This window comes from Neofelis nebulosa, chromosome 14 (genome assembly GCF_028018385.1).
Source record: "Neofelis nebulosa isolate mNeoNeb1 chromosome 14, mNeoNeb1.pri, whole genome shotgun sequence".
Lineage (NCBI taxonomy): Eukaryota > Metazoa > Chordata > Mammalia > Carnivora > Felidae > Neofelis > Neofelis nebulosa.
Window position 1 is genome coordinate 45,928,608 of NC_080795.1, and position 26,753 is coordinate 45,955,360.

General features: G+C 38.1%; 1 protein-coding gene across 6 annotated transcripts in view; it reads left to right on the forward strand.

Annotated features, from left to right (window-relative positions):
• Positions 1 to 26,753, forward strand: part of VPS13B (vacuolar protein sorting 13 homolog B) — an 805,543-nt gene that overhangs the window by 727,007 nt on the left and 51,783 nt on the right. For all 6 annotated transcript variants that reach the window (XM_058699592.1, XM_058699588.1, XM_058699591.1 and 3 more), the window contains one exon: positions 18,696 to 18,851. In XM_058699592.1, coding sequence (XP_058555575.1) covers positions 18,696 to 18,851 — 156 coding nt within the window. The remainder of the gene's footprint in view (positions 1 to 18,695; positions 18,852 to 26,753) is intronic.

Consider the following 26,753-nt stretch of genomic DNA (forward strand, 5'->3'; position numbering starts at 1 on the left):
ATCAAACTCATCCTTCTGTGAATAATAGTTGTAAATTCTGAGCAAAACACGAATACTACTACCTCTGGAAACTGAACAAAGGCAGGCAGATTTTGGAGGGTATTCAAAACGTGAGCAAGTGATCTGCAGAGTGAATTGCCTATTTTTTGTGGCTTTGCCTTGAAGGCAACTGCAGTTGGTTCATTACAGGGGTAGCCCATCATCTCTCTGGCTCAAGGTACCAGGGGAAAGAGCTCAGGCCACCAAGGCTGCTAGGGAGTGAGGAGGAAACCTTTGGAAAGGGGAATGCCAGAAAGTGGGAAGATAGTTTGGCTCATCTGTCAGCTGACTGCTGAACCACATGTGCATGGGGAAGACTGAAAGCAGCCCGTACCCAGGGCTTAAAGAACTGGACTAATCTGAGCTGCCACTTGCCCAGGTGTGAGAGTTTTCAGATTGATTACTTTTAAAATCAAAAACCTTTAAACTGTGGAGCAATTATAAGAAAATCCAGAGTCTCCACCACAGAACATTTACAGTATCCAAAATATAAACCAACATTATTTGGCAGATCTCAGGAATCTCAAAAAAAGAAAGAAAATGCAGTTCAATATCAAGAGAAAAATAGTTAACAGATGCCAACACTACGGTGACCTAGAGGTTAGAATTACCAGACCTAGACTTTAAAGCAACTATAGCAAAGGTGAAGTAATTTTACAGATTAATTAAGGTCCCAAATTAGTTGATTTTTAATTAATCAAAAGAGAGCTTTGTGTGGACATGATTTAATCAGATAAAAGCCCTAAAATAGGGACTGGACCCTTTTGTGGGGAGAGAGAGAGACACACATATGCTCCTGCTGGCCTTGAAAGAAGCAAACTGTCATGTCCCTGCCTTTGAGGAAGCCATGGGGCAGGGAGCTGCGGAAAGCCTCCACGACCTACAGGTGGTTGCCAGTCCCAGTTGTTAGTAAGTCAGAGCCCTCATCCAGTAGCCACAGGGGAGTAGATTCTGCCAACAACCTGAGTGCACTTGGAAACGAATTCTTCTCTGCTTGGAACCCTGACCCACAGACAGAGTGATGGTAAATGTATGTTCTTCTAAGCCGCTACATTTGTGGCAATTTGTCATTCAGTGATAGAAATATAATACAACATGACAGAAAAACGTCAGTAAACTTGAAGATAGATCAGTAGAAATGATCCAGCCTGAAAGAGAGAGAGAGAGAACATTTCAAACAAAATGAGTAGAACTGCAGGGACCTGTGGGACAATTTCAAAAGGTCTAACAAATGAGGAATTGCAATCCAAGGATGCAAGGAAAGTGAGAGCCCAGGACCACAGAAAGAAAAAGAAAAAAATAATATCTAAAAATGTCCTAAGTTTTCTGAAAGATAGAAATTTGCAGACCAAAGAAGCTCAGAAAACTCCAGACATTTCAAAGAAACTCACACTCATGCACCTCATAAATAAACTATTAAAAACCAAAGATAAAGAGAAAATCTTGAAGATTAGCTGGAGGAAAACTGTAAGGGAAACAGTAACAATGAACTTCTCTTTAGATATCCCAGAGGCTAGAAGACAGTGGAACAAAATCTTTAAAGTGCTAGGAGAAGGTTTACACGGGAAGTGATCTGTTTGGAAGCTGTTTGGGAGTTACAGTCACCAGGATTTGGTTATTGGTCATGAAAGGGAAGGGCCAAGTTTGACTCTGAGGCTTCAGACTTAGGGGACAAGTTGGTAGTATTGCTGTTGGGCCAAGACAGGGAACTGAGTAGAAAGAAGACAGGAACTGAGGGTACAGAGGATGGAATAGGGTATGAGAGCACGACACAGTGATTCTAAAATCCATTTTGGACACATTGAGTTTTGAATTCCTTGGAAGGGCAGAAAGGATGATCTATTAGAAGAAACACAGATTTGAAGCTATAAATGCCTGGATTTCACTCCTAAGGTTTGTTAGCTATATCAGACTGGAAAAGTTTCTTAATTCCCTGGAACCTCAGCTTCCTCTTCTGCAAAATCAAGAGATTTTTGTGACTATCCCATGAAATATTATAGAGTGACTAGTAAATTACAAACTCAGTTCTCTATAACCAAAGGTTCCTTTCCTTCCCTTTCCCCATTCTAACAAGACATCCAAGTGATCATGTAGAGTAGGCAAATTGAATATAAGGGTCAGGATCTCAGGAGAATATTCTGGCCTGGAGGTAAAAATTGGGTCTATCACCAGTGCCTAGGTAGCAGTGGGAATAGATAAGCATGCCCAAGGAGACAGTGCTAACAGAAGAGGACTTTGTTAGTTACCTCTTGCTGCAGAACAATGGTACGGGCACAGGCTGACTACTATGGACACTCCATTCATAAAAGAAGAAAAATGGAGTCCCATCAAAGTTCCTGGTGCATAGAAATTCTAATATCCAACCAGTAACTCAGAAGTTTCTCAATTAGTAATCGTTCATACTCCTGCTCAGGAATGATTGTCCATGGCTCATGGCTTTGGACTCTTGGCTAAAGCTCTGAGTCATCCATCCCTTTCCATGAAAAGTAACCTTTGTTTGTACTTCAAAGTTTTCTCAGCCTGCTTTCTATCAGAATTGTGAAGAATCACAGGCCTCTTTACCATTTTGCACTGTCTTCATCTCTTTCAGTCTAAATTGGCCGTGTTTCTTCCAATACAATTCGGTAAACAACTTTGTGGGTCTCTTATTAATCTTGCTGAGGTTTGCTACAGTAGACAAAATCATGTATCTCTTCAAGATAATTCCTTCTCTGCTTTGGAATTTGGTGACACCGCTGAGGGACATCACCCCTAAGTGTCTTAGAAGCCCTGTTGTTTGAATAGTTTGCTGAAACACCAGTTTAGGTTTTTCTGAGATCCTAACAAAGGATTTTATAGCCACATCCTTAGCTTCATCCCTAAAGCCAGCTTTCCTGGTCATGTCCTGGATTTTATCTTTGCCTAGAAACCATTTCTTGAATTTAGCATCATTTGCCTTCTAGAAGGCTAGAAATGTTCAAAACTCACCAGTCATGGCTCCCATTCATCTAACAGTTCTTCCTTACGCTTCTGTCACCCCTCTCAGACTTTAATATAAGCAACAGATAGAAGCCAGAAGGTACTTCAACACTTCCCAGAAAACTCCTTAGCTAGGTCACATAGTTGATTAGGCACATTTCTTTTCTTTCTTTTTTTTTTTTTTTTTTTTTTTTTTTTTGAGAAAGAATGCCAAGCAGGCTCCACACTGTCAGTGCAGAGCCTGACACAGGGTTCAGTGTCACAAACCATGAGATCCTGACCTGAACCAAAGTCAAGAGTAAAATGCTTAACTGACTGAGCCACCCACACACCCTGAGTGGGCACATTTCTACTTTCCCTGTCACTGCAGGTTGTAGTGTTGCTAAACTCTCTCTGCCACTACATAACAAAGATTCCCTTTCCTCCATCATCCACCAACGTTTTCCTCACATCGTTACTGACAGCCTCTCTATGGCCTTGAAGTAGCTATTAAAAATATCTTTGAAGTATCTCAGATATTCATCAACACTCTTCTCAAGTCCTTCCAGTTTCTACCCATTTGCCTGCTCCAAAGCCCCTTGCATTTTTAGGCTTTTTTTATAATAGCACTCCACTTGGAGATACCAAAATCTATATTAGTTGCATTTTGCTGTTTAATAAATTATCCCAAAACTTGAGTAGATAAAATAACAAATATTTTTTTACCTCCATTCCATTAGCCAAGAATTTTGGGAGTGGTAGTTGTAGCTAAGAGTCTCTGAGAAGGCTGTAGTCAAGACATCAGCTGAAACTATAGTCATCTAAAGGCTTGACTGGGCTGGAGGATCCATTTCCAAAATGGCTCACTCTCATGGCTCTTGACAAGAAGACTTGGCTTTTTGCTACAAGGATCTCTCCATAGAATTGGTTGAGTATTCTCATGACATAGCCGCTGGCTTCCCCCAGATCAGGTTATCCAAGATAGAACAAGATAGAAGCCATAGTGTCTTTCATGACCTAAGCTCAGAAGTCATTCATTGTCATTTCTGTGATATCCTAGTGGTTACACAGACTAGCCCTATTTAGCGTAGGAGAGAGCTACACAAAGGCACAAGTAACAGGAGACAAGGATCAGTGGAGTGATCTTGGAGGTGGGCTGCCATAAGGAATAATAGAATTGGGGGGGTTAGGCTGAGGAATGGGATCCATTGAAAAAGAATAATAAGAAGAGGAAAACTAAGACATAACAGGAAAACTAGGACATACAGTGTTGTAAAAACTAAGAAAGAATATCTGGAGGTACAGAATTATCAGATGCCTTATGGTGGAAATTGAATGAGACAAGAACTGAAGAGACTGTTGTATTTGGCAATCGAGAGGTCATTGATGACTCAAGGAAAGCATTTTCATGGCAAAATAGGGATTGAAGCCAAATTGAAGTGGGTTGAAAATGAACAGAAGGTGAGGAAATGGAAAGAATCAGCATAAAAAAAGTTTTTTTTTTAATCTTGATTGGGTGTTAGCTAGAGAAAGCTGCAGGGTAAAACGTGGGTTTTAAATGGAAGAAACCTTAAACATGTTATATATGAGAAGAAATAAATAGAAGAGATTTATATGCAGAAGAGGAAAAATGATTAGTGGCATAAAAGCTTAGAAGGGAAGAAGAGGAAAGAATCCTCCAGATGGGAGGAGGTTTATATCATATCTATTGCTGCTTAACAAAGCACCCCAAGGCTTAGTAGCTTAAAAAACCTTATTAGCTCATGAGTCTGTTGCTCAGAAATCTAGATGCACTCAGGAGGGTCCTCTGCCGGTGTCTGCAGGGCTCACTTGTGAGGCTGCCATCAGCTGGTAGGCCACCTGGGGCCCGCTGGTCCAAGATGGCCTCACCTACATGTGTGGTAGTTGGCAGGCTATTGGCCAGGGTACTCTTGGATCTCTTCCACGTGACCGCCCCGGGAGCCTCGCCCAGACAGGAAAGCAAGAGCAGAAGCTGCAAAGCCTGTTGAGCCTAAGCTCAGAGCTCATGCACAATCTCCTGCCACACTGATAGGCAGAGCAAGTCACAGGTTTAGGCCAGGTCCAAAGAATAAGGACCTAGGTTTTAACTCTTACTGCGAGTTGCTGAGAAAATTTGCGGCCACATGTGACTTAGCACAAAAGCCTCCTCCTATTTTGAGACAGGAGAGAATGAGGATGAGTGTGAATGTAGATGAGGTTTTGATGAAAGTAAAAAGAGAAAAAGAGAACAGGAGGCTTTATAAAAGTAATTTTCCACAGCATCTAATCCTGTAGCCTGCTCATATTAGGCATTTGGTAAACGTTCACTGAATAAGGGTTTTTACTTATAACATTTCTTACATTTCTCAAGAACATAAACTTAAAAGCTTAATTGTTTTAACAATATGAAAATTATAAGTAGTGCTTTTTGCATCAGATTGGATATTTTGTGTATACTGTACGGGCATACAAAAAGAGGTCCTCCAGTCTCAAAATGTATGGTTCTGTATACTGTCAATGAAGTTGGACTTTCAATTAAGAGTGTTCCTGGTCTCCCACACCTCCTCCCCTGTGACTTCCCGCTGGCCTCTAGTGAAAATTCTGACGGAATTAGGAGAGCCGTGCAAGAGGGGATTCACCACATACTCCAAACGAGAGCACCTTTCAGGACCACGTGCATGTCCAACTCTTCCCAATTGTTATTTTTTTTAATTTTATTTTAAGTGAACTCTACACCATACATGGGTCTCGAGCTCACAACCCTGAGATCAAGAGTTGCATGATTTACCGACTGAGCCAGCCAGGCACCCCCAACTCTTCTCAGTTAACTGTGAAACATTCTTAACTGGTTTGTCATAAACCAAAAGTACATTATATGTTACCAAATATTACCTATTTAGAGTAAATCACTTCACGTCAACTGTGCCACACATTATCTGCTTCTCTAGCCATGGAAGTAGATTCCCAGAAACCTACAGTATCACCCTTGTTGGGTAGGGCACAGCTGTCTGCAACTAGCAATTCCATGTGGAAAGGAAGGATTGTATGCCTTTGCTCCCCAGTGGCAGTAACAGGCTTCTTTTTACTGTTGCTGACATTAAGATAGCTAAAATCAACAGTGAGGTAAACACTTCTTGGGACCATCTGGCAAGGATTTTAATCCAAAATTTTCTGTAAACACTGACTCCATTTGAGTACCCAGAACCTACCGTCCAGTCACCATCGACTGCATTTTTATTTCAGTCTTAAAGCAGTAATTGAAATGACAAAATAGTAGGCTGTAGGCTCTGTCCCTTCACCTTTCTCTCTTAAAATATTTCAGTTTCATGAGAGATTCCAGAAGACTTACATTCTCTAAGGAAGCTTAGAGGGCCTTGTGAGGTCACCAGTAGAGGTAAATGGGGCCCTAACAGTTTTGGTCGTTAAATATCTAGTAGCTAGAGCATATTTAGAATTTCTCCATTTTCTATTGGGAAATGCATTTACTCTAAATGAGAGGGAGAAGTTTGGGACTGAGTTTTCTTACTCCTGTATATTTCAAAGCTTCTTTGTAAAAATCATTTGCAATATGACCTAGTTAAGACTTTTAAAGTCTTTCACCAGAAATGGCAAAGATAGGATTGTGATAGAGCACTTTATTCAGTCCCAGGGCTGATTTCTGGAGTTTCCTATACGCCTGCATGAAAGACAACTGGGGATTATTTCAGCTGTGAAGCACCCAGAGGAATGACTGCTGGTGCTGCTAATGGTCTCTCTGTCCCTCCTCTGGCAATAAATTTTAGATATTGAAATATAGCTTTGGAGAAAAATGTACTGAAGATTCCTTAAGCTTTTTACAAGACACTCAAAAGGCTTTTCACAAGCCCGTGCTCTGGAAATGTGAATTCTTGATGTCTAAACATAAAGGTCCTTTACTGAACTAATTTTAAATGTGAATTTTAATACAGAGTACTTGGAGAAAGGCAATGCAGCTGGACCATTAAAGCATGGTATTTTGCCATTTTTAAGTAATGGGAAATACTGATTAAGAATGTTACAAAGATTTCAGCATACATAATGTGATTGTGTCTAATCATAACCTATTAGCACAAGCCTGTACCAAAAGCATTAACTCTGTTAAAGACAATGGCATACCTATTATACTGTGGCACTTTTTAATTATTTCCATACTGAACAGGATATTGAAGAGCTTATTATCTAAAGGTCAGAATAATGCCCAAGACATGGCCAAGCCCAATGAGTGTCAGATGCATGGAATGTTGGATGACTTCATAGTTATGAAATTATTTCATTTCTCATGATAATTCCTGACTTGCCAAGTTAGTGAATTTTAAGAACTCTGAGAGCAGATTTTAAGATAAATGTGAAATAATCCATACTTTTGGAGTCAGGGACTTCCCTTCAGGCATTAGTTCATATTTGACTTGCTTGACTTACACTTGGGGATAAAATGAGTTAGGACAAGGTCTTAGATACCACATTCCCTTACTGGGAAAGAAAACCAACTTGCACAACTTTGGCTCATGTTTCTTGTTATACAGGCACTGAGAAGCAGCGGTTGCCATGAAATACTTTATTTAACCTTTACAAAAATGTTTTCTTAGTATGGCAAGGCAGTTTAGTTAAATGAAAATAAATAACTATAAAAACTTTGGATTTCTTTTATATCCATCTGTTGACTTCTTTTTTTTTTCTAATGAAAAATTAGGGATAGCAATTATAATTGTCTAAATTGCCATAATGATTAAAAATGAGGATTTCATAAAACTATTTTATCTTGTTTTAGGACACATGTTGGCATGTCTTCTGTTTTACATTAATGTAAATTTTGCTGAATGATGAATGTTGTATTTGAGAACAATTTAAAAGAAAGTTTTTATTCAAACCTTGGTTAGGTTTCTCTATTGTTTATATTTGTATTAAGTCAAAATTGATTTTCAAACAAACAAAACTGTTTGGCTCACAGACTCAAAATATCTCTCCAAACCTGAATGGCTGTTAAACAGTATCTCTAGATGTGTCTTTTCTCATTGGCTTCCATTTCTCAGCTCACCTAAATTATTCTTTATTATTTCTATCCAACATACTTTTTTCTCTTCCACTGAAGAGTTGGGTCCAACCAAGAGCATGGCAACCATCTACTTTCATTCTGTCGAAGGAGTGTGTCTACAGAGCACCAAAATCTCCTGGCTGTTGGTGCAACTCAATTAAGCAATTAAAGTTTCTATTTATTTTATTGAGTTACTGTAAAAGAAAATATGAATTTCATATTTTATGAATAAACCATCCTTTTCTGTACTCCCATGTACACATACATATCACATTTTTCTGAATTTTTACTTTTCAACCCTTGGTAGTAGTATCAGGGGTAAACAGTCTCAAAGACTGTCACACAGTTCTGGACATAAGGCAGCCATTAGTATCATGGTTTTTTTCAGTCACATATCATTTAAATATCAAAAAGTCCACACCCTTTAGAAACATGAAAACAATAGATATGTGTAATGCTGAAATGACCTTTTTTTTTTTAAGTTTACTTATTTATTTTGAGAGAGGTGGAAACAGTGCAAGTGGGGGAAGGACAGAGAGAGAGGGAGAGAGAGAATCACAAGCAGGCTCTGTGCTGCCAGTGCAGAGCCCGACCTGGGGTTCAAGCATACAAAACCGTGAGATCATGACCGGAGCCAAAACCAAGAGTCGGGTGATTAACCGACTGAGCCACCCAGGTGCTCCTGAAATAACCTCTTCAAAACAAGCCTGTGTATCATTTCATACTTTTTTTTACTGTACGTATTTATATCTTATTTCATGATTAATATGTCCCCAAAATTTATGCATAAATTATATTTGTAATATATGAGAGAATTTGCTCATGAAATCTTTTTGCAAAATTTTTCAAGTATATTATTTTCCCTAATTTAGATAATTTAGATTTAGATCATTTTTTTAATAATTTTTTTTTTAATGTTTATTCATTTTTGAGAGACACAGTGTGAGCAGGGCAGGGGCACAGAGAGAAGGAGACACAGAATCTGAAGCAGGCTTCAGGCTCTGAGCTGTCAGCACAGAGCCTGATACAGGGCTCTAACCCACAAACTGAGAATTCATTACCTGAGCTGAAGTTGGTCACTTAATTGACTGAGCCACCCAGGTGCCCCTAGATTTAGACCATTTTTTAGCAGAGAATACACATTAAGCATCCCATTGTTCTGTAGACAATGAATATGTCAAATGTATCATAACTATTCATCCTACTCTTCTTTTTTAACTTATTTTTCTCTAAGTATATAAATTTTAGCCAGAAACAGAACAAAGACTGATGTCTGAACAGTGAAAAACTGTAAATAAATTTTTGAATTTAGATTTCTGTTTATAGATGCTTACAAAATATGAATCTCTTTCAACGTTGTTTTTTTTTTTTTTTTTTTTTTTTTTTTATTTTTGGGACAGAGAGAGACAGAGCATGAACGGGGGAGGGGCAGAGAGAGAGGGAGACACAGAATCGGAAACAGGCTCCAGGCTCCAAGCCATCAACCCAGAGCCCGACGCGGGGCTCGAACTCACGGACCGCGAGATCGTGACCTGGCTGAAGTCGGACGCTTAACCGACTGCGCCACCCAGGCGCCCCATGAATCTCTTTTAATTTTAATAAGATTCTATGGCTTTATTATAGATATGTTGAAACACGGATTAAGCCTTAATGTTTGCTAGAGATGTGTGGCACCTGACACATGACCCATGGAAACTCAAACTGTGTGATAGAAGGGCACAATGCACTGTTTTAAAGCTATGAAGACATATCAATACAATATGTGATAGACATGTCTTCTTTATATTAATTATGTATATTTTGTTTTTCTTTCGTACCTGTGACATTTTCTCTCCTATTCCTTTATGTATTTGTCCTTTTGCTTTGTGTATAATCGTAAAGGTTTTCAAATTTTTCTTCCCTAGTAGTTATTCATACTTGCTCTACTTCCATCAGTGTAGATTGTTACTCTATAAATGCATTTTTTAGTTTCCTTGAATTTATTGTTTTATTTTTTTTAATATTTATTTATTTTAGAGAGAGACAGAGCACAAGCAGGGGAGGAGCAGAGAGAGAGAGGGAGACACAGAATCCAAAGCAGGCTCCAGGCTCTGAGCTGTCAGCACAAAGCTCGATGCAGGGCTCGAACCCACGAACCGCGAGATCATGACCTGAGCTGAAGTCAGCCACTTAACCGACTGAGCCACCCAGGCGCCCCTCCTTGCGTTTATTGTTTTATCTAATCTCCTTTTTATATCATATTCATTTTACCCTCATACCAGACTGTTCTTTCCTCTCCGTGGTTTTCTACAGTTTTCCAGAAATCATGTATTTTTTAACAGTTTAAAGAAAACCAAAAACTGTCCTGATTTTTTTTTTCCCTAAATTCTGCAACAGGGTGTTTATGGTAACTAGTGTCTTCTTCCCCTCACTTTTTAAGATGATATTCTGTTTCCTTTGCCTTGTAGTATTTTTTCACAGGTCTCATGGCTTATTTTCACTATTGGTGATTATAGTCTATGGACTGTCCTTGGTTAGACTGTGTTATCACTCAAGGAATGGTGAACTTTCTCTTCTCACTCCCAGCAACAGGCCAGAGTGATTAAGTATATTCCTGTCTCACTTCCCATTTTCTAGTTGGCATGTCCTACATACAGAGGTAACAGCTTCTCCTGCATCTTTTCATGCTTCTCTGATACTTCAAATTGTCAAAATTTATGAGAAACTACAATTTCCCTTGTTCACAGCTGTTTTTGTTGTTTGTTTTTCCTGACTCTTTCTTCCTCCATAATGTTTGTCTTGTGATGACCTCTCCTAAAATACAGTGGAGTACTGCTACAATCTGTTTTTCCCTGGGAGCTCCTATCTCTGTATAGACACAGAAAGACTAGGGAGACAGTGAATAGCGTGACATCAAACAGCCCAAGGAACTGTCGGTTACTTTATATCAGTGTCTCTGTGGCTTTAGTCCCTGCTGTTGCCTGATGACTGATGCCCTGAGGAAAAGTGGCAGTTGTGACCTAACAGTTCACTGCCTCTTCGGCCTTCCTTTCTGTACCACTGTCTCATGGGCAGGACTTCCCAACTCTCATGTCTCCTCGTCCCGCAGAACCTACAAATATGCCTCTTGGCTGCGCGAGAACAAGATCTGGCCTCCTAAACCAATGGTTTTTATTCTCGTAGGACTCTTTCCTTTCCAGGATCAAAACTCAGTGGTTCTATTCGGGTTAGGACCAAAGCTATTAGAGGAATGTAAGCTGATGAGTTCATACTATAAAGTTAATTTTCCAAATTACATTGACAAGAATATGACGAGAAGTTGTTTGCACAAATGGTTTGAAGCTATAGCTTGCTACTTTTATGACTTGTCCTTGTTCATAATGCAGTGTGCCTTGTAGACATTAATTTTGTACAGAAAGAGCCACTCCGAGTGAGGCTGTCGCCTGCTTTTGTTTATCAGAAACGATAGTCCTGTTTATCTTTTATTTACTCTACTTCAGCATGTCTTTTCTCGTGTTATTTCTTTGGGTAACTAAATATGTCCTCTGGTCAGTCTTTTAACTCTCCAGCAGAATACCCCTGGAGTCCTACAACAGCTTTTCCTTCCTCTCATAAAATTGTGCAGCATAATTTTTCTTGTTAAATATCTGTTTCTTCCACTATATTGTGAGAATTTTCAGTGCACGTAATGCGTCTCATTCCTCTCTATATCCACCATGTGTAGTACAGTTCATTGGCTTATGGTAAACATTTAATAGATGCAGATCCTAAAAATATTTGCTAAACTGAAAAAAAAAACAAAACCAAAAACCTATTGCTCTAGGAAATAAAGCTCAAATAAGTACATTAAACTGCTCCAAGGATCATCTGAATAAGTACGAGAGCAAGCCAGACCCTATGGGAGGAACTCTGAGGCTACAGAGATGAGCCGAACACCATGTCACCCTTTTAGCAAAGTGCCGACAGTGCAAATGGGAAAGCTGCGATACTGCCTAGGACAGACGGGGAGATTTCACGCAGGAAGCTGAATTTGAGTTTTTAAAATAGAAATATGTCATTTCTTAGTCCTTAAAATGCAGGCTGTGTATGCTTTCTATTAGACATTTTTCTTTTTTAATAACATTAATGTTTATCTGATTGCAAAATAATACATATTTATAGTATGAAATTTGGAAATTACATAAGAGCACACAAAGCACACAAAGGAAAACTTAAAACACATAATCCCACAACCCCAAGATAACCACAGTTAGCATTCTGGCATATTTCTAGCCATTTTCTCCCCTAGAAATAGGCATATATACTTTTTATTCATTTTACAAAACCAGAATGTATATTGCAAGTATCTTTTTGTAATGTGCTTTTTTTCAGTTAATCTGTTGCTAACTAATAGTGCTAATGTGTTTGCATGCTGTGTTTTTTTTCTTCAGCAGCTTGAGAGGATTCTACAATATAGGTATGGTTAAGCACACCTTACTCTGAGTAAACGTACCTGAGTTCAAATCTTGTCCCTTGCCCTCCCCAGCACTGTGGCCCTGAGCAGCTATTCAGCGTCTCTGGAACTCAGTTTGCTTTTCGTCTGTAAAATGAAACAGAAGTATCTACTTTGTAAGATTATTTTAAGGAATAAGTGAGCAAATCTATAAAAAGCACTTAACCCAGTGCTTGGTACATAGTATGTGTCTAACAAATGATAGCCTTTATTGTTTTTACGATATTTTATTTGATCAGTTTCCTACTAAGGCATAGTTTTCATTATTAAAACAATACTGGAATAAATTACATCTAGGTTAATCTTTGCACATATGAATAATTACTACCTTATGATAAATTTCTATGTAGAATTGATGAGTCCGTATCTAAAACTAAGATTTTTGACAAGGATTTCCCTCCCACTGCAACCTATATTCTAATGGACATTTTGTGAGTATGCCAGGTTTCCCTTTTTTGTAAAGGGCTGTTTTAGGCTGATTACACAGTGTTTGTGGCTTTCTTTGAGTTCATTCATGAGGGATAACCTACAAGCACTCATATTTTATGGAAGAGCAAACTACCCAACACTTGTGTGAAGACAGTAGAGCCTCCGTTATATCACCTCCTGGACTATCGATTTGGAAAGCTTTCTTTTTCTTTTTCCTTTTTCTTCCAAAATGCACTGCATCAAAGAGTCCAAGTTATCCACTAGAAAATAAATCAATATGATTTATTTCCGCTTTCCTCATTCCTTACTTGTGAGATTGTGTTCTATAAATAAAAGAGTGTATAGAGTACTGAGATTTCCAGTATTGAATCAGGGTGACACCAAGCATTAGCCATTATCTAGAAATTTTTCCACTTGGTTTTTTAGCATTATGTCAGATACTCTGAACCTCCTGAAATTTAACTGCCTTAAAAAAACAATAACGAGCAGCATATTTCAATTTATTGTGATGTTATCTTATTGGTGTGAAATATACTATCAGTTCTACTTGTACGTTTCAAACAAGCACTTAAACTTTGATCTCTGTTATTTGATCTGTAGCTTTCCAGATATTATTTTAGATAGACAAGAATTTTAAAAAATACTTTAACTTAATTTGCACTCATAATGTTCACTATATCATCTGAGATCTACTTTATGCTTTAATATCAATATTGCAGTATCTGAATTATGGATCTGAGGGGTTATATTGATTTGTAGTTTAATCTAGTATCGTTATCCACATAAGGCAAATCTCCTGTGTTGAAAGGTCATTCAAAAAATAGGAAGTTTTTAAGAGTGTACTTATCTTGGTGAGCACCAAATAATACACAGACTTGTTGAATCACTATATTGTATGCCTGAAACAAATATAACACCGTATGTTAACTACACTGGAATTAAAATGTTTAAAAATGTATAGACAAAAGGAAAAATTAAAAAATAGGAATTTCTAAACATTTTGATTTAATACTCAATTTTATGATATTTTGTACACAAGTATCACCACTAAAAATTTTTAATGTCTATTTTGGGTTATTTTTCAATAATCCCCACTCATTTATTAAATATCTATTGAATGCCTACTGTGCACTAGGCTCTTGGGATATAGTGATAAGTTTAGAAGTTTAAAAAATATACATGATGCCTAAGCTTTAATATATGTATTAATGTATACATATATTGAAAGGTTTATTTCACTTGGATTGAATGTTATTTTTTTAGAACTCCTAAAATTTCTACAAAGAATGTAATGGATTGGGAAAATTTTTGAAGTTATTTTAGATTTTCAGTTTCTTTTTAGAATATTACATATTACTGTACAGTATATTACTATAAAATGCAAAAAAAAGTATAAGTGAATCTGAAGACAAATTTTTTGTCTTAGGTAGAAATTATCTCGATAACAGTTTTAAAATGAGTCGTGAGGGGTGCCTGGGTGGCTCATTTGGTTGAGCATCTGGCTCTTGATTTTGGCTCAGGTCATGATCCCAAGGTCATGGGATTAAGCCCCGCATCAGGGTCCACACTGAGCATGGAGCCTACTTAAGATTCTCTTTGCCTCTGCCCCTGCCCCTCTCTCTACTTGCTCTCTCTCTCTCTAAAATAAATAAGTAAAAATTAAAATAAAATAAAATAAAATGAATAAAGTTCACAGACAAGTATCCAGTACCTTCATTTATATTTAAGATATAATTTTTAAAATTTCGTCTTCCCCTTTTCTTTCCCTTCCTTGGTGTACCCTCTGTTCCTATATTTCATCCTGTTTTTCTTTCCTCTGTAACTGATTCAGGAATTCTCCCTTTGGAGGTTACTGTGGGTGGTCCTGAGAGCTGACCCCAAACCCCTGATCAGTAATTCAGTTTTAATTTTTATTTTGTATTGAAAAAAAAAATGAACAGAAGGCTGTATATGCTCCCATTTGAGGTCTTCAGTGGAAAAACTATGAATTTAGTCTGGCTGCCAGTACAGCCCTGGGAAGGGGTGGGGGCAGGGTCTGCTGGATGAAAAGAAAATGTAGTCTCTTGGGACCTTCCAACAAGTGTGGCCACTGTACAACCTGCCTTATTGCTTCGTTGCAGTTCCCATTGAGAAGTTTAAACAAGAATTGTTCCTATTTTGACTTCTTCCCCAATGGAAAGTATTAGACACTAGCTAAGTAGGCCAAAAAGAATGAAAAGCCTGAATAGAAAAGATGGTAGGGGAAGTGAGTCAGTAAGGGAAATGTAATAGGAAAGAGGGGAAAGAAAATTTCCAAGTTGATAAGAGAACATAAAAATACCATGGGCTCCAGGCCATAAAGGATAGTGATTTTTTTGCTAAGGCCGTTGCTTCATCTTTCTCAGGTTTTCATGTTTCTGGCCCACCTTGCCTCTCCTCCTGACCGTTGCCCTCCTACCTCCACGCTCCACTCTTACCCTTCTTTCAACACACTGCTCCCCTATACAGAAGGCTTCATTCAAAAGGCTCATTCTTCAATAAAGCACAAATTCCTCACTTAGTACATCAGTGCTGGCCGCAATCTACATCTGCCTCTCCGACCTTGTGCCTCACTCCTGTTTTTCATGTTCCCTTTGCTCTAGCCAGTCAAGACTATTATTTTGCCCCCAAGCATACCTTCTGACTTTCACATCTCACATTGTCCCTTTGGCCCAGAAAGGAACCTTCATCTTTGCCAGTTGAAATCCTGTGGTAACTCTGAGACCCAACTGCTCCATGAGGTTCTCCTTATCATAGCAGCCTAGAGCAAGCCCTCCTTTCTCTAGATTCCTGTACCATTTTGTTCCTCCCCTAATGCTTCCTGTTATTTGTTTGTGCATGCTTTATTTTACCTATAAGATCATAAGCTTTTCGCAGGACAAAGAACACAGCTCGTCCTCCTTACTTCCTCCATAGGGGCTAGCATATCACCTTCCTTATAGTAACCAAGTTAAAAAAAAATGCATTGGGTGAATGATCAAATGAAATGTTATTAGGATCAAGTAGTCGAACACAGATTGCAAATTTTTATGCCTGGTTTATTGTTCCTTCAGTATAGAAATAAAAATTGACCTATGAGTATTTATTATTAAATGGAGAGTTCAGTACCTATAGCAGTGAAATTTAATCATTTGGTTCAAAAAGAACAGAACACGCCCCACTCACCTGATGCCCAGGAGTCTCAGCACTGCTGTCTCGTGTCTGGATCAGTCCCTCATGGGAAGGAGGACCAAAGTAGTGCTGGGCCTTCTCATTTCCTTTTTGTAGATTTTCTCTCTTAGGAATGTAATTTCTTTCTTAATAAAGTATATGTGTTTAATAGCTATTTAGATGTTTTTAACAGCAGACCAAACATTACAAATATTCTACTGGTGATGCATATGGGGAGAGCTGTTATGTTTTCCCCCACCCAGCTTTTCTGTGTGAATTAAATCCAAACGTATCTGGATTCTCATAATTCAAAGAAAATATCTGCACCAACATTTTGAGAACAAATAGCTGCCAAGCGAAACCTGACAGCATATTCCTTGGTGACACTCAGTAAAAGCTGTGTAGACAGAGTGAGCGGCTACCTAAAACTGAGCTCATATGCAAATGTGAACACTCTCCAATTAAAATTACATTGTGTACATTAAGCCTCTCTTTAGAGGCTGTGGAATTTTCAGGAAAAATATCGCCAAGCTTGACCTTAAGTACCTTGCCTCATTATTTTTTTGTCATTTCCAGCTACTAGTCTCTCCAAAGAAAACAACTCTCTTGTTTCTTTTAGTTTTGTGTGTGCCCTGAGCTCTTATTCCCAATTGGTGCTACAAAAAAACTGAAATGGTTCCAAACACCACTATTGTTTTTCTTTTTTTCTCTCTGTAACTAATATTTAAAGATCAAAGATAACTCTGGTACTTTTATGTTGTAGAGTGTATGTAAGACCAAATTTTCCCTAAAGGTATTTGCTGTCCAGGATTTTTTTTTCTTTTCTTTTTTCTTTTCTTTCCTTTTCTTTTTTTTTTTCTTTTCTTTCTTTGTCTTTCTTTCTCTTTTTTTCTTTCTTTCTTTCTTGCTTGCTTGCTTGTTTTCTTGCTTTCTTGCTTTCTTGCTTTCTTGTTTTCTTGCTTTCTTGCTTTCTTTGAGCTGTTAGCTTTCTTCTTTAGAAATCATCTCAATGGTAGCTTCTTGATTTCACAGGGCCACTGGCAGTTGTATGGAGGAAGAGCTGGAGTGGGACCATATTAAAAGGAGGGAGATGAGTTAGGAGGTTTTTAAAAAATATTTTAGTAAGGTACTTAAAGACCAAAAAAAAAAAAAAGAAAAAACCCTCCCTTAACTTTCCACCAAAATCATATTCTGATAACTAGTACCTTGGGAAATTTTTTAATTTAAGTACTTTCTAAGGATCCTTCTAATGCTGAAACTAAAAAATAATCTTTCTATCAAAAAGCTTTTGTTATAATAATTCCCATGTAAATTCTTATTAATGTATTCATTTTAAGGGTCTATTATGATAGCTTTTATACAATATTTTTAAAGTTTTATTCGTTCTGTTAGTTTGGAAAATGTTTCATATGATTAGCCTTGGGTTCATTCTTTTAAAGAATTATATATATTGGGGCACCTGGGTGGCTCAGTTGGTTAAGTGTCCGACATCAGCTGAGGTCATGATCTCGTAGCTCGTGAGTTCAAGCCCCACGTTGGGCCTGTGCTGACAGCTCAGAGCCTGGAGCCTGCTTCAGATTCTGTGTCTCCCTCTCTCTCTGCCCATCCCCTACTCATTCATAGTCTCTCTCTCTCTCTCTCTCAAAAAATAAAACATTAAAGATTTTTAATAAAAAATCATGTATGAGATGAAAGAAAATAGTGAGTTTTTATGTCATATAAATGTTTTTCCTAGAATGTCAGTTGTATTTCCTTATCCTTAGTAATTGTATAGAACATTGTTTATCTTCATTGTATCCTAAAGAAGCAGTAATTATTATATTGTTTTGGAATACTTGTTCAGTTAAACTGATTTTCTTAGCCGCATTTAGTAAGTAGAAGTAGAAATAGAAAATATTTGATGATCATGAAAGAAATCTAAATATTACCAAAAGTGGCAGTACTATATGAATAAATATGAATGTGAATGAATAAACATGAATGAATCAGGAGACCATTTGGTAAAACTGACAACAAATACACACTAGAAAAAAAATAGAACAAAGACATTTTCTCATACTTTAAAAATGTTGAAGGTAGTTCTAATTTGATATATGTGATCTCATAAAAACAGTATATTGAATGAACTGCTTCCTCAAATTGCCATTTTGTTCTTCATCAAAAGCAAAAATAAAGAATGGATTTAGGGTCAAAAATAATGCCACAAATGAAATTTTGCTTTAATTACTGTCTAGCCATAAGAAGGAATAAACTATCAGCCAAGACCAATGTTCTTTGATCTTACATTTCAACCTTCTTGTCCTCCAGATGATTGAAATGGTCTTTTCTCAAATGTTCAACAGGCCTTTTACCGTTTGATAGGACAATTATTTTTAAGAAGGTTTAAAATGTGATCTGGAAAACCACATTGACTCTCTGTGGCATATTTGCTATTCTTAGCCTGGTTGAATAAGCTGGAAGTGGATGAATAATGCAGGTTAGAAAGAAAACAGATGCTAAATATTACAAATAGGAAGGTTTTCCAGCAACGAGACTTTCATATTAGGACTAGATTTTTGTTGGCACTTTTGGCATTATGATGATTATTGTTTTTCTCTCCAGCTGTTACACATCTGTATTGAAGGCTGGGGCAACTGGCGCTGGTCAGAGCCCTTCAGTGTGGACCATGCCGGGACTTTTATTAGGACTATTCAGTACAAGGGTCGAACTGCTTCACTCATCATCAAGGTTCAGCAACTCAATGGAGTGCAAAAGCAGGTAAGTTCCTTGTGTTCATGGCCCAGACAGCTCTTAATTATTTGATGTAATTAGTGGAAGGGAAACTTAAAGAAATGAAAATAATTAAATAATAAAACAAAATCCCAGTGGTATGTCTAGTTCTGCCTAATACTACTGTGCACAAGTTTCTTGATGATCCTGAGGATGATGATGGCTTCAAACCCTTTGTCTCACATCTTTTACAAGAGCTGCTAACGAGCAGTAAAATTTACTGATTTTAGTTTCACCTCTTCTCTCTGTCACCACCTACCTTCTGGTAGAGGTGCTAATGAGCTGTGAAATGGCCAAAAGGCCTTTATTAAGAAGGAGAAGAAGGACAGGGTGTTGGGGACTCTGGATAATCCAAAGGTAGATAACCAGGAGTTGGTTCTCATACATGTAAGGGTAATCTTTGAGAAAGTGTTGTGATACCTCCCATGACAGAGTGGGCCGGAGTCTCCAGCAAGCTTTCTTTTCCTAGGAGTTAATATTAACTGCAGTAAAAATTCACTACAGTCTAACTCTTGGCATATAAAACCTCAGCTCTCAGCACATATTTTTACGTATTTTATAAAACTTCCTTTTGGCTGTTTTTGAAGTTCTAAGACTGCAAAGGGGAAAAAAAGTATCTGACACTTTTTTTGTGTTCTTAAGATGTGAAAATGTGGTTTTTAAAAGATGTTTTTCAAGCATGGCACATATGACAAGAGTAGAAAGAAAAAAAGGAAGTATTAAAATCTGAAAACTGGCTTCACTGCACACATAATAACTGGATTTGTCATAAGAGTTTTAACATATACATCAGCATCTGGATTGTAACAGTCTATCCAGAGCTTATGTGAACAGAGGACATGATAGAAACAGCCCCCCAGCCTCTGGACAAGGAAAAGGGGAGCTTTCCTTAGCAGGCAACATGGGCTCCGCCATTGCCCGTACTTGGCAGACAGGAAGCAACTGGTGAGGTGAACAGTAGGACCCGTACCATGTACGTCCTTGGTCTGCACCTAATCAGGGAGCTGGACTTCATGTTCTCATTATTGTGGGCAACAGGAGTGAAAAGAATATAGCAGAAGAGTTTTCCCAATGAACTGACCATTCTTCAAGTAGTCGGTGACTGCCTGCAGTGGAACAGAGTAAAATGGAAGACAGTATGCGACACAGGCTTCACTCTTAAATTGCAAGTTTGTATAAACCCAACAATGTACACAACCGACAGTAAGTGTGAAGGACTCTTAGAGGTTTCACTAAGAAGATAGGACTCGAGTTGGGCTTTGGAAAACATGTAGAATTTGGATTAAGAGAGGCCAGTCCAAGTAGACAGTATAACCTAAAGATAGGAGTATGGGACAGATGGGTCTTCCTGGGACTCCTGATGGAAGCAGCCTAGCCAGTATGAGCTTTGAGCTAGAAAGTCGTAAGAACAAGACGTGTCTCTGACTGTCATCTGGCTTCAGGACTCTCTTACTTGGATATGCGCTCAACAGATACCTGCCCAATGAGTACGTTCTGGTTTTCTGATTCTGTCACTCATGGTCTTTCAGAAATTCCTTATACACCTTCCCATTCACCAGTGTGCCTGAGAAATGGTCACTCAGCATCCGTTTGAACACTCCACATGATACAAGGCTCCTTTCCTCACATGGTAGCCCTTTCCATAGTTGGTTACCTCCAGCTATACAGGAAGCTCTTTCCCAGTTTCAAGCCAAAATCTCTCACCATTTGGCCAGTTTATACCATTCATCAGAACTTGTGAGGGGTACACCACTTGTGGTGAGGACTCTGTAAGTTGTATCTCCCCTGTATTAAGCCCTTTGGAAACATAAGGGAAGCTAGGATGATTCTTTCCTCTTAGTTGCCTTTTCGTTAGGCCACTGGTTCTCAAACTTGCATGTACGTCAGAATCACCCAGAAGGCTTATTAAAATGAAGATGCTAGGTCCCACCCTCAGAGTTCCAGATTCAGTAGGTCTTGGGTGTGACGTGATAATTTGTTTTTCTAACAAATTCTGATGATACTGGTACAGGGCTCCCACTTTGATGGCCATTGCTGTGGTCTAAACTTCCCCAATTCATTCAGCTCTTTTGCCTGTGGTTGCTAGAACAGTGACCAGTTAGTGGAATGGTGGGGTCACTCCATGGAGAAGTGGTTCTCATGGTGTATCCTGGTGGTTAACATCATAGCCAGTCTGGCTGTATCCCCTTGCTGGCTGTGTGACGTTCAGCAAGTTATTTAACCTCTTTGATCAGTTTCCCGATCTGTGAAATGGGGAGAGTGATTGTGCCTTTGTCACAAAGTTAGTGGGAATTAAATGAGTTTGTATATGTGAAGTGCTTACGGTAGTGCCTGGCCCACTGTCATAACTCAGTAAATTATAGGCATAATTATGAAATATTCCCAGGCATGAGTAACAGTAAATGGACTTTGTTGTGTTAAAATAGTGCCTCCTTCTTGCATAGATATTATGTATCTTTAAGGAATAATATTAAATTTCAGGGATAAATTAATATATACAGTGTTCCCGAGCAGATATTACACTTCTCAACAATAAACCGTAAGTCAAAAAAGTTGGCCATGAAAAGTACCTTTTTTGAAAATTTTCACAAAATGTTACCTACCTTTTTTTCCCCTGATAATAAAAGATTTCTCAGCCTTACTATTTATTACCTGATACCTTAGGCAAATTTCTTAACCTTTCTGTGCCTCCGTATACCCCTTGTAAAAGAAAGCACCCAATAAATATTAGTTTCTTGTGGTTATTTTTATGTTAACTGTTTTCATGTATTTCTGAAAACACAGGAAAGCCTAAGGTAGAAAAGAAAATTACCCATACTTTTGCCACCCAAAGGTAAATACTTCAGTGTATTTTTTCCTACTGTTTTTTTCTATGCAGATATTTTTTTTTTTACTAACTTGAGATCTGATTGTAATTAGTTTTTCAACTTGTTTTTTTCACTTAACATTATATGATGCTTATCTTCTCATGTTATCTGAAATTCCTGAACTATCTTTTTAATGGTTGCATAGTAATTTGCCCTGTGTTATGTTGAAACCCATTTAGACACCCATCCCCTTGTTACTGCACTTTTAGATAATTTCCAATTTGTTGCCATAATAAATCCTTAAATGAATATCTTTGTGTATACATATGTATGTCCAAATGTCTGTGTCTGTCCTGAAAATAATTTGCTATAAAACTTAATTACCTGAGCAAAAATGTGAATGTTTTTGGGGTGCTTGATACATCTTCCCAGACTGAAAAGATATACTTTATTCTTTAACCAAAATTCATTGTTTTGTGTCACCGGATTCTTGTTAGGGCCACATTAGTCCTTCAAATAACTAAGTATATATATTCGTCCCAACCTTCTGCTGATTTTCTGAGTTTTCCAAACTATTAGCAAAAATAGTTTGTTAGTTTTAGACTAACAAACATTTTTCCATTCATTAGAAGTTTAAGGAATCCTTTTCATCATTCTCTCTGTTAATGTCAAATATACAGATCTTTAAGGCATCTGGTGCAAATCACATTTCAGGATTTCCAAATGTTATTTGTACCATTGAATGTTTCATAATTATTTTCTGTAGCAGTCCCTCTCACACTTTTCTCTGCTTGTATTCTATAATAAATGCTGTTATTAAAAAGAAGAAGAAGAAGAATCTAGCCAACTAGGAAAGGACTCTTCAGAAACCAGTAATGGAAGCAGAAGCCACCTTCCCGTTGCATGTACCTTTTTGAAAGAAGTGTCATCTTGCCCCGCAGGAACTGGAGGTCCATTTTCCATTCCCATTGTCATAGAAGGCACATACACACAAAATTTATATTTTGAGTTTTAGAATTTATTGTCATACCCAAATGAGACTGGGCTCTAAATTAGGGCCATTTAAAAAACTTAGCAAAATAATGGAAAGTGGAACACAGAAAGAGCAGTTTGTTTAACCTAGAATGAAGCAAATGGAAAATGGTTTGTACTGAACCCAGGTAATGCTGAAAGGTTCAGCAGGCCACCAACTTCAAAACAACCGCTGCATATGTCAAAGTTGTGAAAAGTCTGTCTAGTCTTTCAGTTGGATTTAATTTTTTATTGTCAGGGTAGATCAACCAAAATTCAGATTAGCTCCAGTTAAGGTACATCAGAGACACAGGATTTCCTCAATTAGCCAGGTTGGGAAGGCAGATAGGAATCAAGGTTTCAGAAGAACTTCACGAATTCCTTCCTCTCTCGCATATTGGCCTCTTTCCTTCTGTCCCACCTGGGCTGGGAAATAAACTGCAGCTGCCTAATTACCAAGCTCCATTTGGGGAGGTGAGTGTGTGCAGCTCCCTGATGTACCTTAACTGCATTAACATGCCTCTGGACGATGGAGAATTGGCTAGTGCGCATTTGAACAATGCCATTTGGTCGTACCCTACCTTTCTTATAACCCTCTCATTTCTCTAGTTGAATGAAAACTGACCACATACAAAATTTCTCAAGAACTTTGTACATTACACAGCTACCCCTGTACACATATTGGCTCCCACGTTTCGCATCCCCTCATTGAGGAAAACTTTATCACTTTAAAAACTTAAATGTACATATGTATGTATGTATATATATTTGTATCTTTATACATACACTTTTAATCATGGCTAAGATATCATTTTCCAGTGCATCTGGTGTTCTGGAGTTATTCTTTAATATCACTATTCTTCTTGGCACTGATCTAATAAGAGTTCTGAAACCTGCTAAGTAAAATCACATGTGGAAATCTTCAATACACGTCTTTGTGGCTTTGGGGAAAGAGGAGAATTAGTGTGAAACCTGGAAATGTGTATTAAAGAGAAACCCTACATTAAAAAAAATTAAGTAGCTGTCTTCAACTGATAAATTAATCTTGAAATTTTAACCATAATTTTCAAAATAAAGGTATTGTAAGTGTTGCCACGTTGAAGAAAAGCAGACATGGCTCTCGCTGAACCCTGCGTGGGAGCAGCCGTGAAGAACACCGCTCTGAGGAGTAGCCATTTTGGATTTCCCTTCATCTAAGTAGCCTTCCCTCCCTGGCCACTTTTAAGGGTTTTCTTTTTATCAAATTTGAAAGCCTATTTAACAGGCTTTATAGTTGAAAATGAAACTATAAAAACCCACCAAGAGGATCTTTGTCTTTAAACAAAGTGAGTCCCAGATGGTTGCAGAGATTCTGTGGTTTCTGTGAGAGACAGCAAAATTCTCTCCTAAATCTCATGGGGCCCAAAGGTTCTGAAGCAAGAGCAGTGTGCATACATTGCCAGGCCTGGGCACACCAAGAGTAAGAACAAAATTGAATACTGCCTCAGAGCTTTCACGTGTTTACTTAAAGTTAGGCAACGCTAAGGCCTCATAAGACTTAACCATGAGTGCCTGGTAACCTCTAGCATATGCTAAAGAAAAGCTTGCCTGCTAACTTAGGACTCATGGTCCAGTTGACTTCTGTGTTTGTTACTGAGAAAACATTGTTTTAAAAGATTATTATGGCAGAGTATCTAGGAATAATATAACAGTTAAGCACAGTTTGGTTTTTACAGATGTTCTCCTTCTAAAGAAAATTCAAAGGAATAGGTAGTTGGAAAATAAGTGTTTAAGAAAATGCTAAATTTCACTGTTCAACTAATACCATTTGAAACAACAATGACATCTTATCTTTGGTCTATCAATCTAGCAGGTTTATTTTGGGTAAGTAATAGTTCATTCATAAATAATTATTCATAGTTATTTGTGTAAATAATAGTTTACTTACAAAGATGTTTGCAAAGTACCCTTAATCACATAGGAAAATGTATCCATTAGGATGTTTTCAGTTTGAAGTAACAAAACAGGCTTTTTAGTCTTCATAATAAGTTAATGAGGCAGAACTATTCCTCTTTTACATTTATTATCTCACGTAATAAGGATGAAGAAGTCGAGTTAGGTGTTGGTTGATTAAGCAACTCAGTGCTGTATCTGCTGCTCTGCTGTCCTGTTGGATTTGCCTTTTTTGTCTTAAGATGCCTACGAAAGATGGATGCATATATATCCTCTCATAACATCTTCCATGACAGACAAGAAGCAGGGCTTTTGCTTCTCAAATTGTCTCCCTTATCAAGGAGTAAAATGTTTCCCAGAGCCTTTTAGCAGTCTTCCCTTTTCATATTATTAGCCAGAGAGCGTCCCATGTTCACCCCTAAAGTAATCACTGGCAAAAGGAGAATCGATTTACCAGGATTAGTTTGTAACAATTATAATAGATTCTGGGGTTCATGGAGGTGTCCACCTTCCCTGAGTACTTTGCTGCTTTTTGAGACCTAAACCAAATGAGGGTTGTTCATATCAAGGGAAAGGGAGGAACCACCTATTTAGAATAGAACCAATGGGATCTACCACATTTACCTTATGATGGGCAGTTTTTATTCTTTTCTATAGTTTCTACATTTTCTTAGTAGGTATTAATTTTATAATAAACAGACTTTCAGAGTGATTATCGGCACAGACTCCAGGCCAGAGAGTCTGGGTAGTGTCCCGCAAGTTATCCATCATATTTGTGCCTGTGTTTTCCCTTGTGCCTCTGTTTTCCCTCATACATGAGTCATAGCAGCACCTATTTGATATGGTTGCTGTGAGAATAAAAGAACTAATTTGTAAAAATGAGTGTATACACACACATACATATATATGTGGGTGTACATATGTATGCAGAGAAGGAGAGAGAGAGATTTATTTTAAATTGGCTCACACAATTATGGAGGCTGAAACCCAGAAGAGCTGATGTTTTTTGGTCTGTGTCCAAAGGCCAGGAAAGACCAAAGTCTCAGCTCAGTTGGAGGAGTCCCTCCTACTCAGGCTCTTTGTTCTATTCAGGTCTTGAATTGACAGGATGAGGCCCACCCACATTGGGGAGGGCACTCTTCTGTACTCAGTTTACCAATACACAGTGAACCTCACCTTCACAGGCACACTCAGAATAATGCTTGATCAAATACCTGTGCAGCCTGTGGCCCATTCAAGTCAGCACGTAAAATTAACCATCACATCCTTAGACCCATAAGTAAGCCACATATGTATGGGTATGTGTGTACGTGTGTGACAGAGAGAGAGATTGCTATTTTTATGATCTGGAAAAAATATTACAAACAAGAAAATCCAGTATATGAAAGTCCTTTGTTTTCCACTCATGGTGAATATTTGTATTACAGAAGGATTCACTGCATAGGAATAAATTTTGCATTATCTTTTCAATTTCAACTGATTTCAGAGACATTTCTTAATGCCTACTGTGAACCATACTCTTAGCTGGATGACAAATTGGGTAATACATGGGTTTAATGGGTAATTACGTGTGTTTTACAATGATACATGCTTCTTCTCTATGGGGAAGACCTGAATAAAATAAAATAAGGCATCTGAGTTAAAAGTTATTTTTTTATTACCAATTTATAAAATGATCTCTTATTGCATAAGACTGCAGGCAGCCCTTGGAAACCAGCCTTGGGAATAGATAAATCACCAGTTGGCCTCTCAGCCACCAGAGCCGGAGTCTTGTTTTCAACCCCCATCTCTTTTGACATTATGGACACCACTCACTACCACATCTTGGTCTGTCTCTGCTCTTGGAGTTTCAGCAACACCACTTCTCCTGGTTTACCTCCACCCCTCTTTGCCTCTTCTTCTCCGGCCCCTGGTCTGGCTTCTTGCCTCTGAGTCTGCCCCTAAACTCTTGGTCAGTTGCTAGTTTCAACCTCCACCTCTTTTCCAGGTCAACTATCTTTTGTGCGTGCACATTTGCAAGGCTTTCATTCCATAGGTCTTTTATCTCCCACCCCACCTCACTCTCAAGCACACAATCAGTGTTTCTAGCTGGATGTGGACCCTGCCTGTGCCTGTCTTTTGAGTGCTGTAAACTCAACAT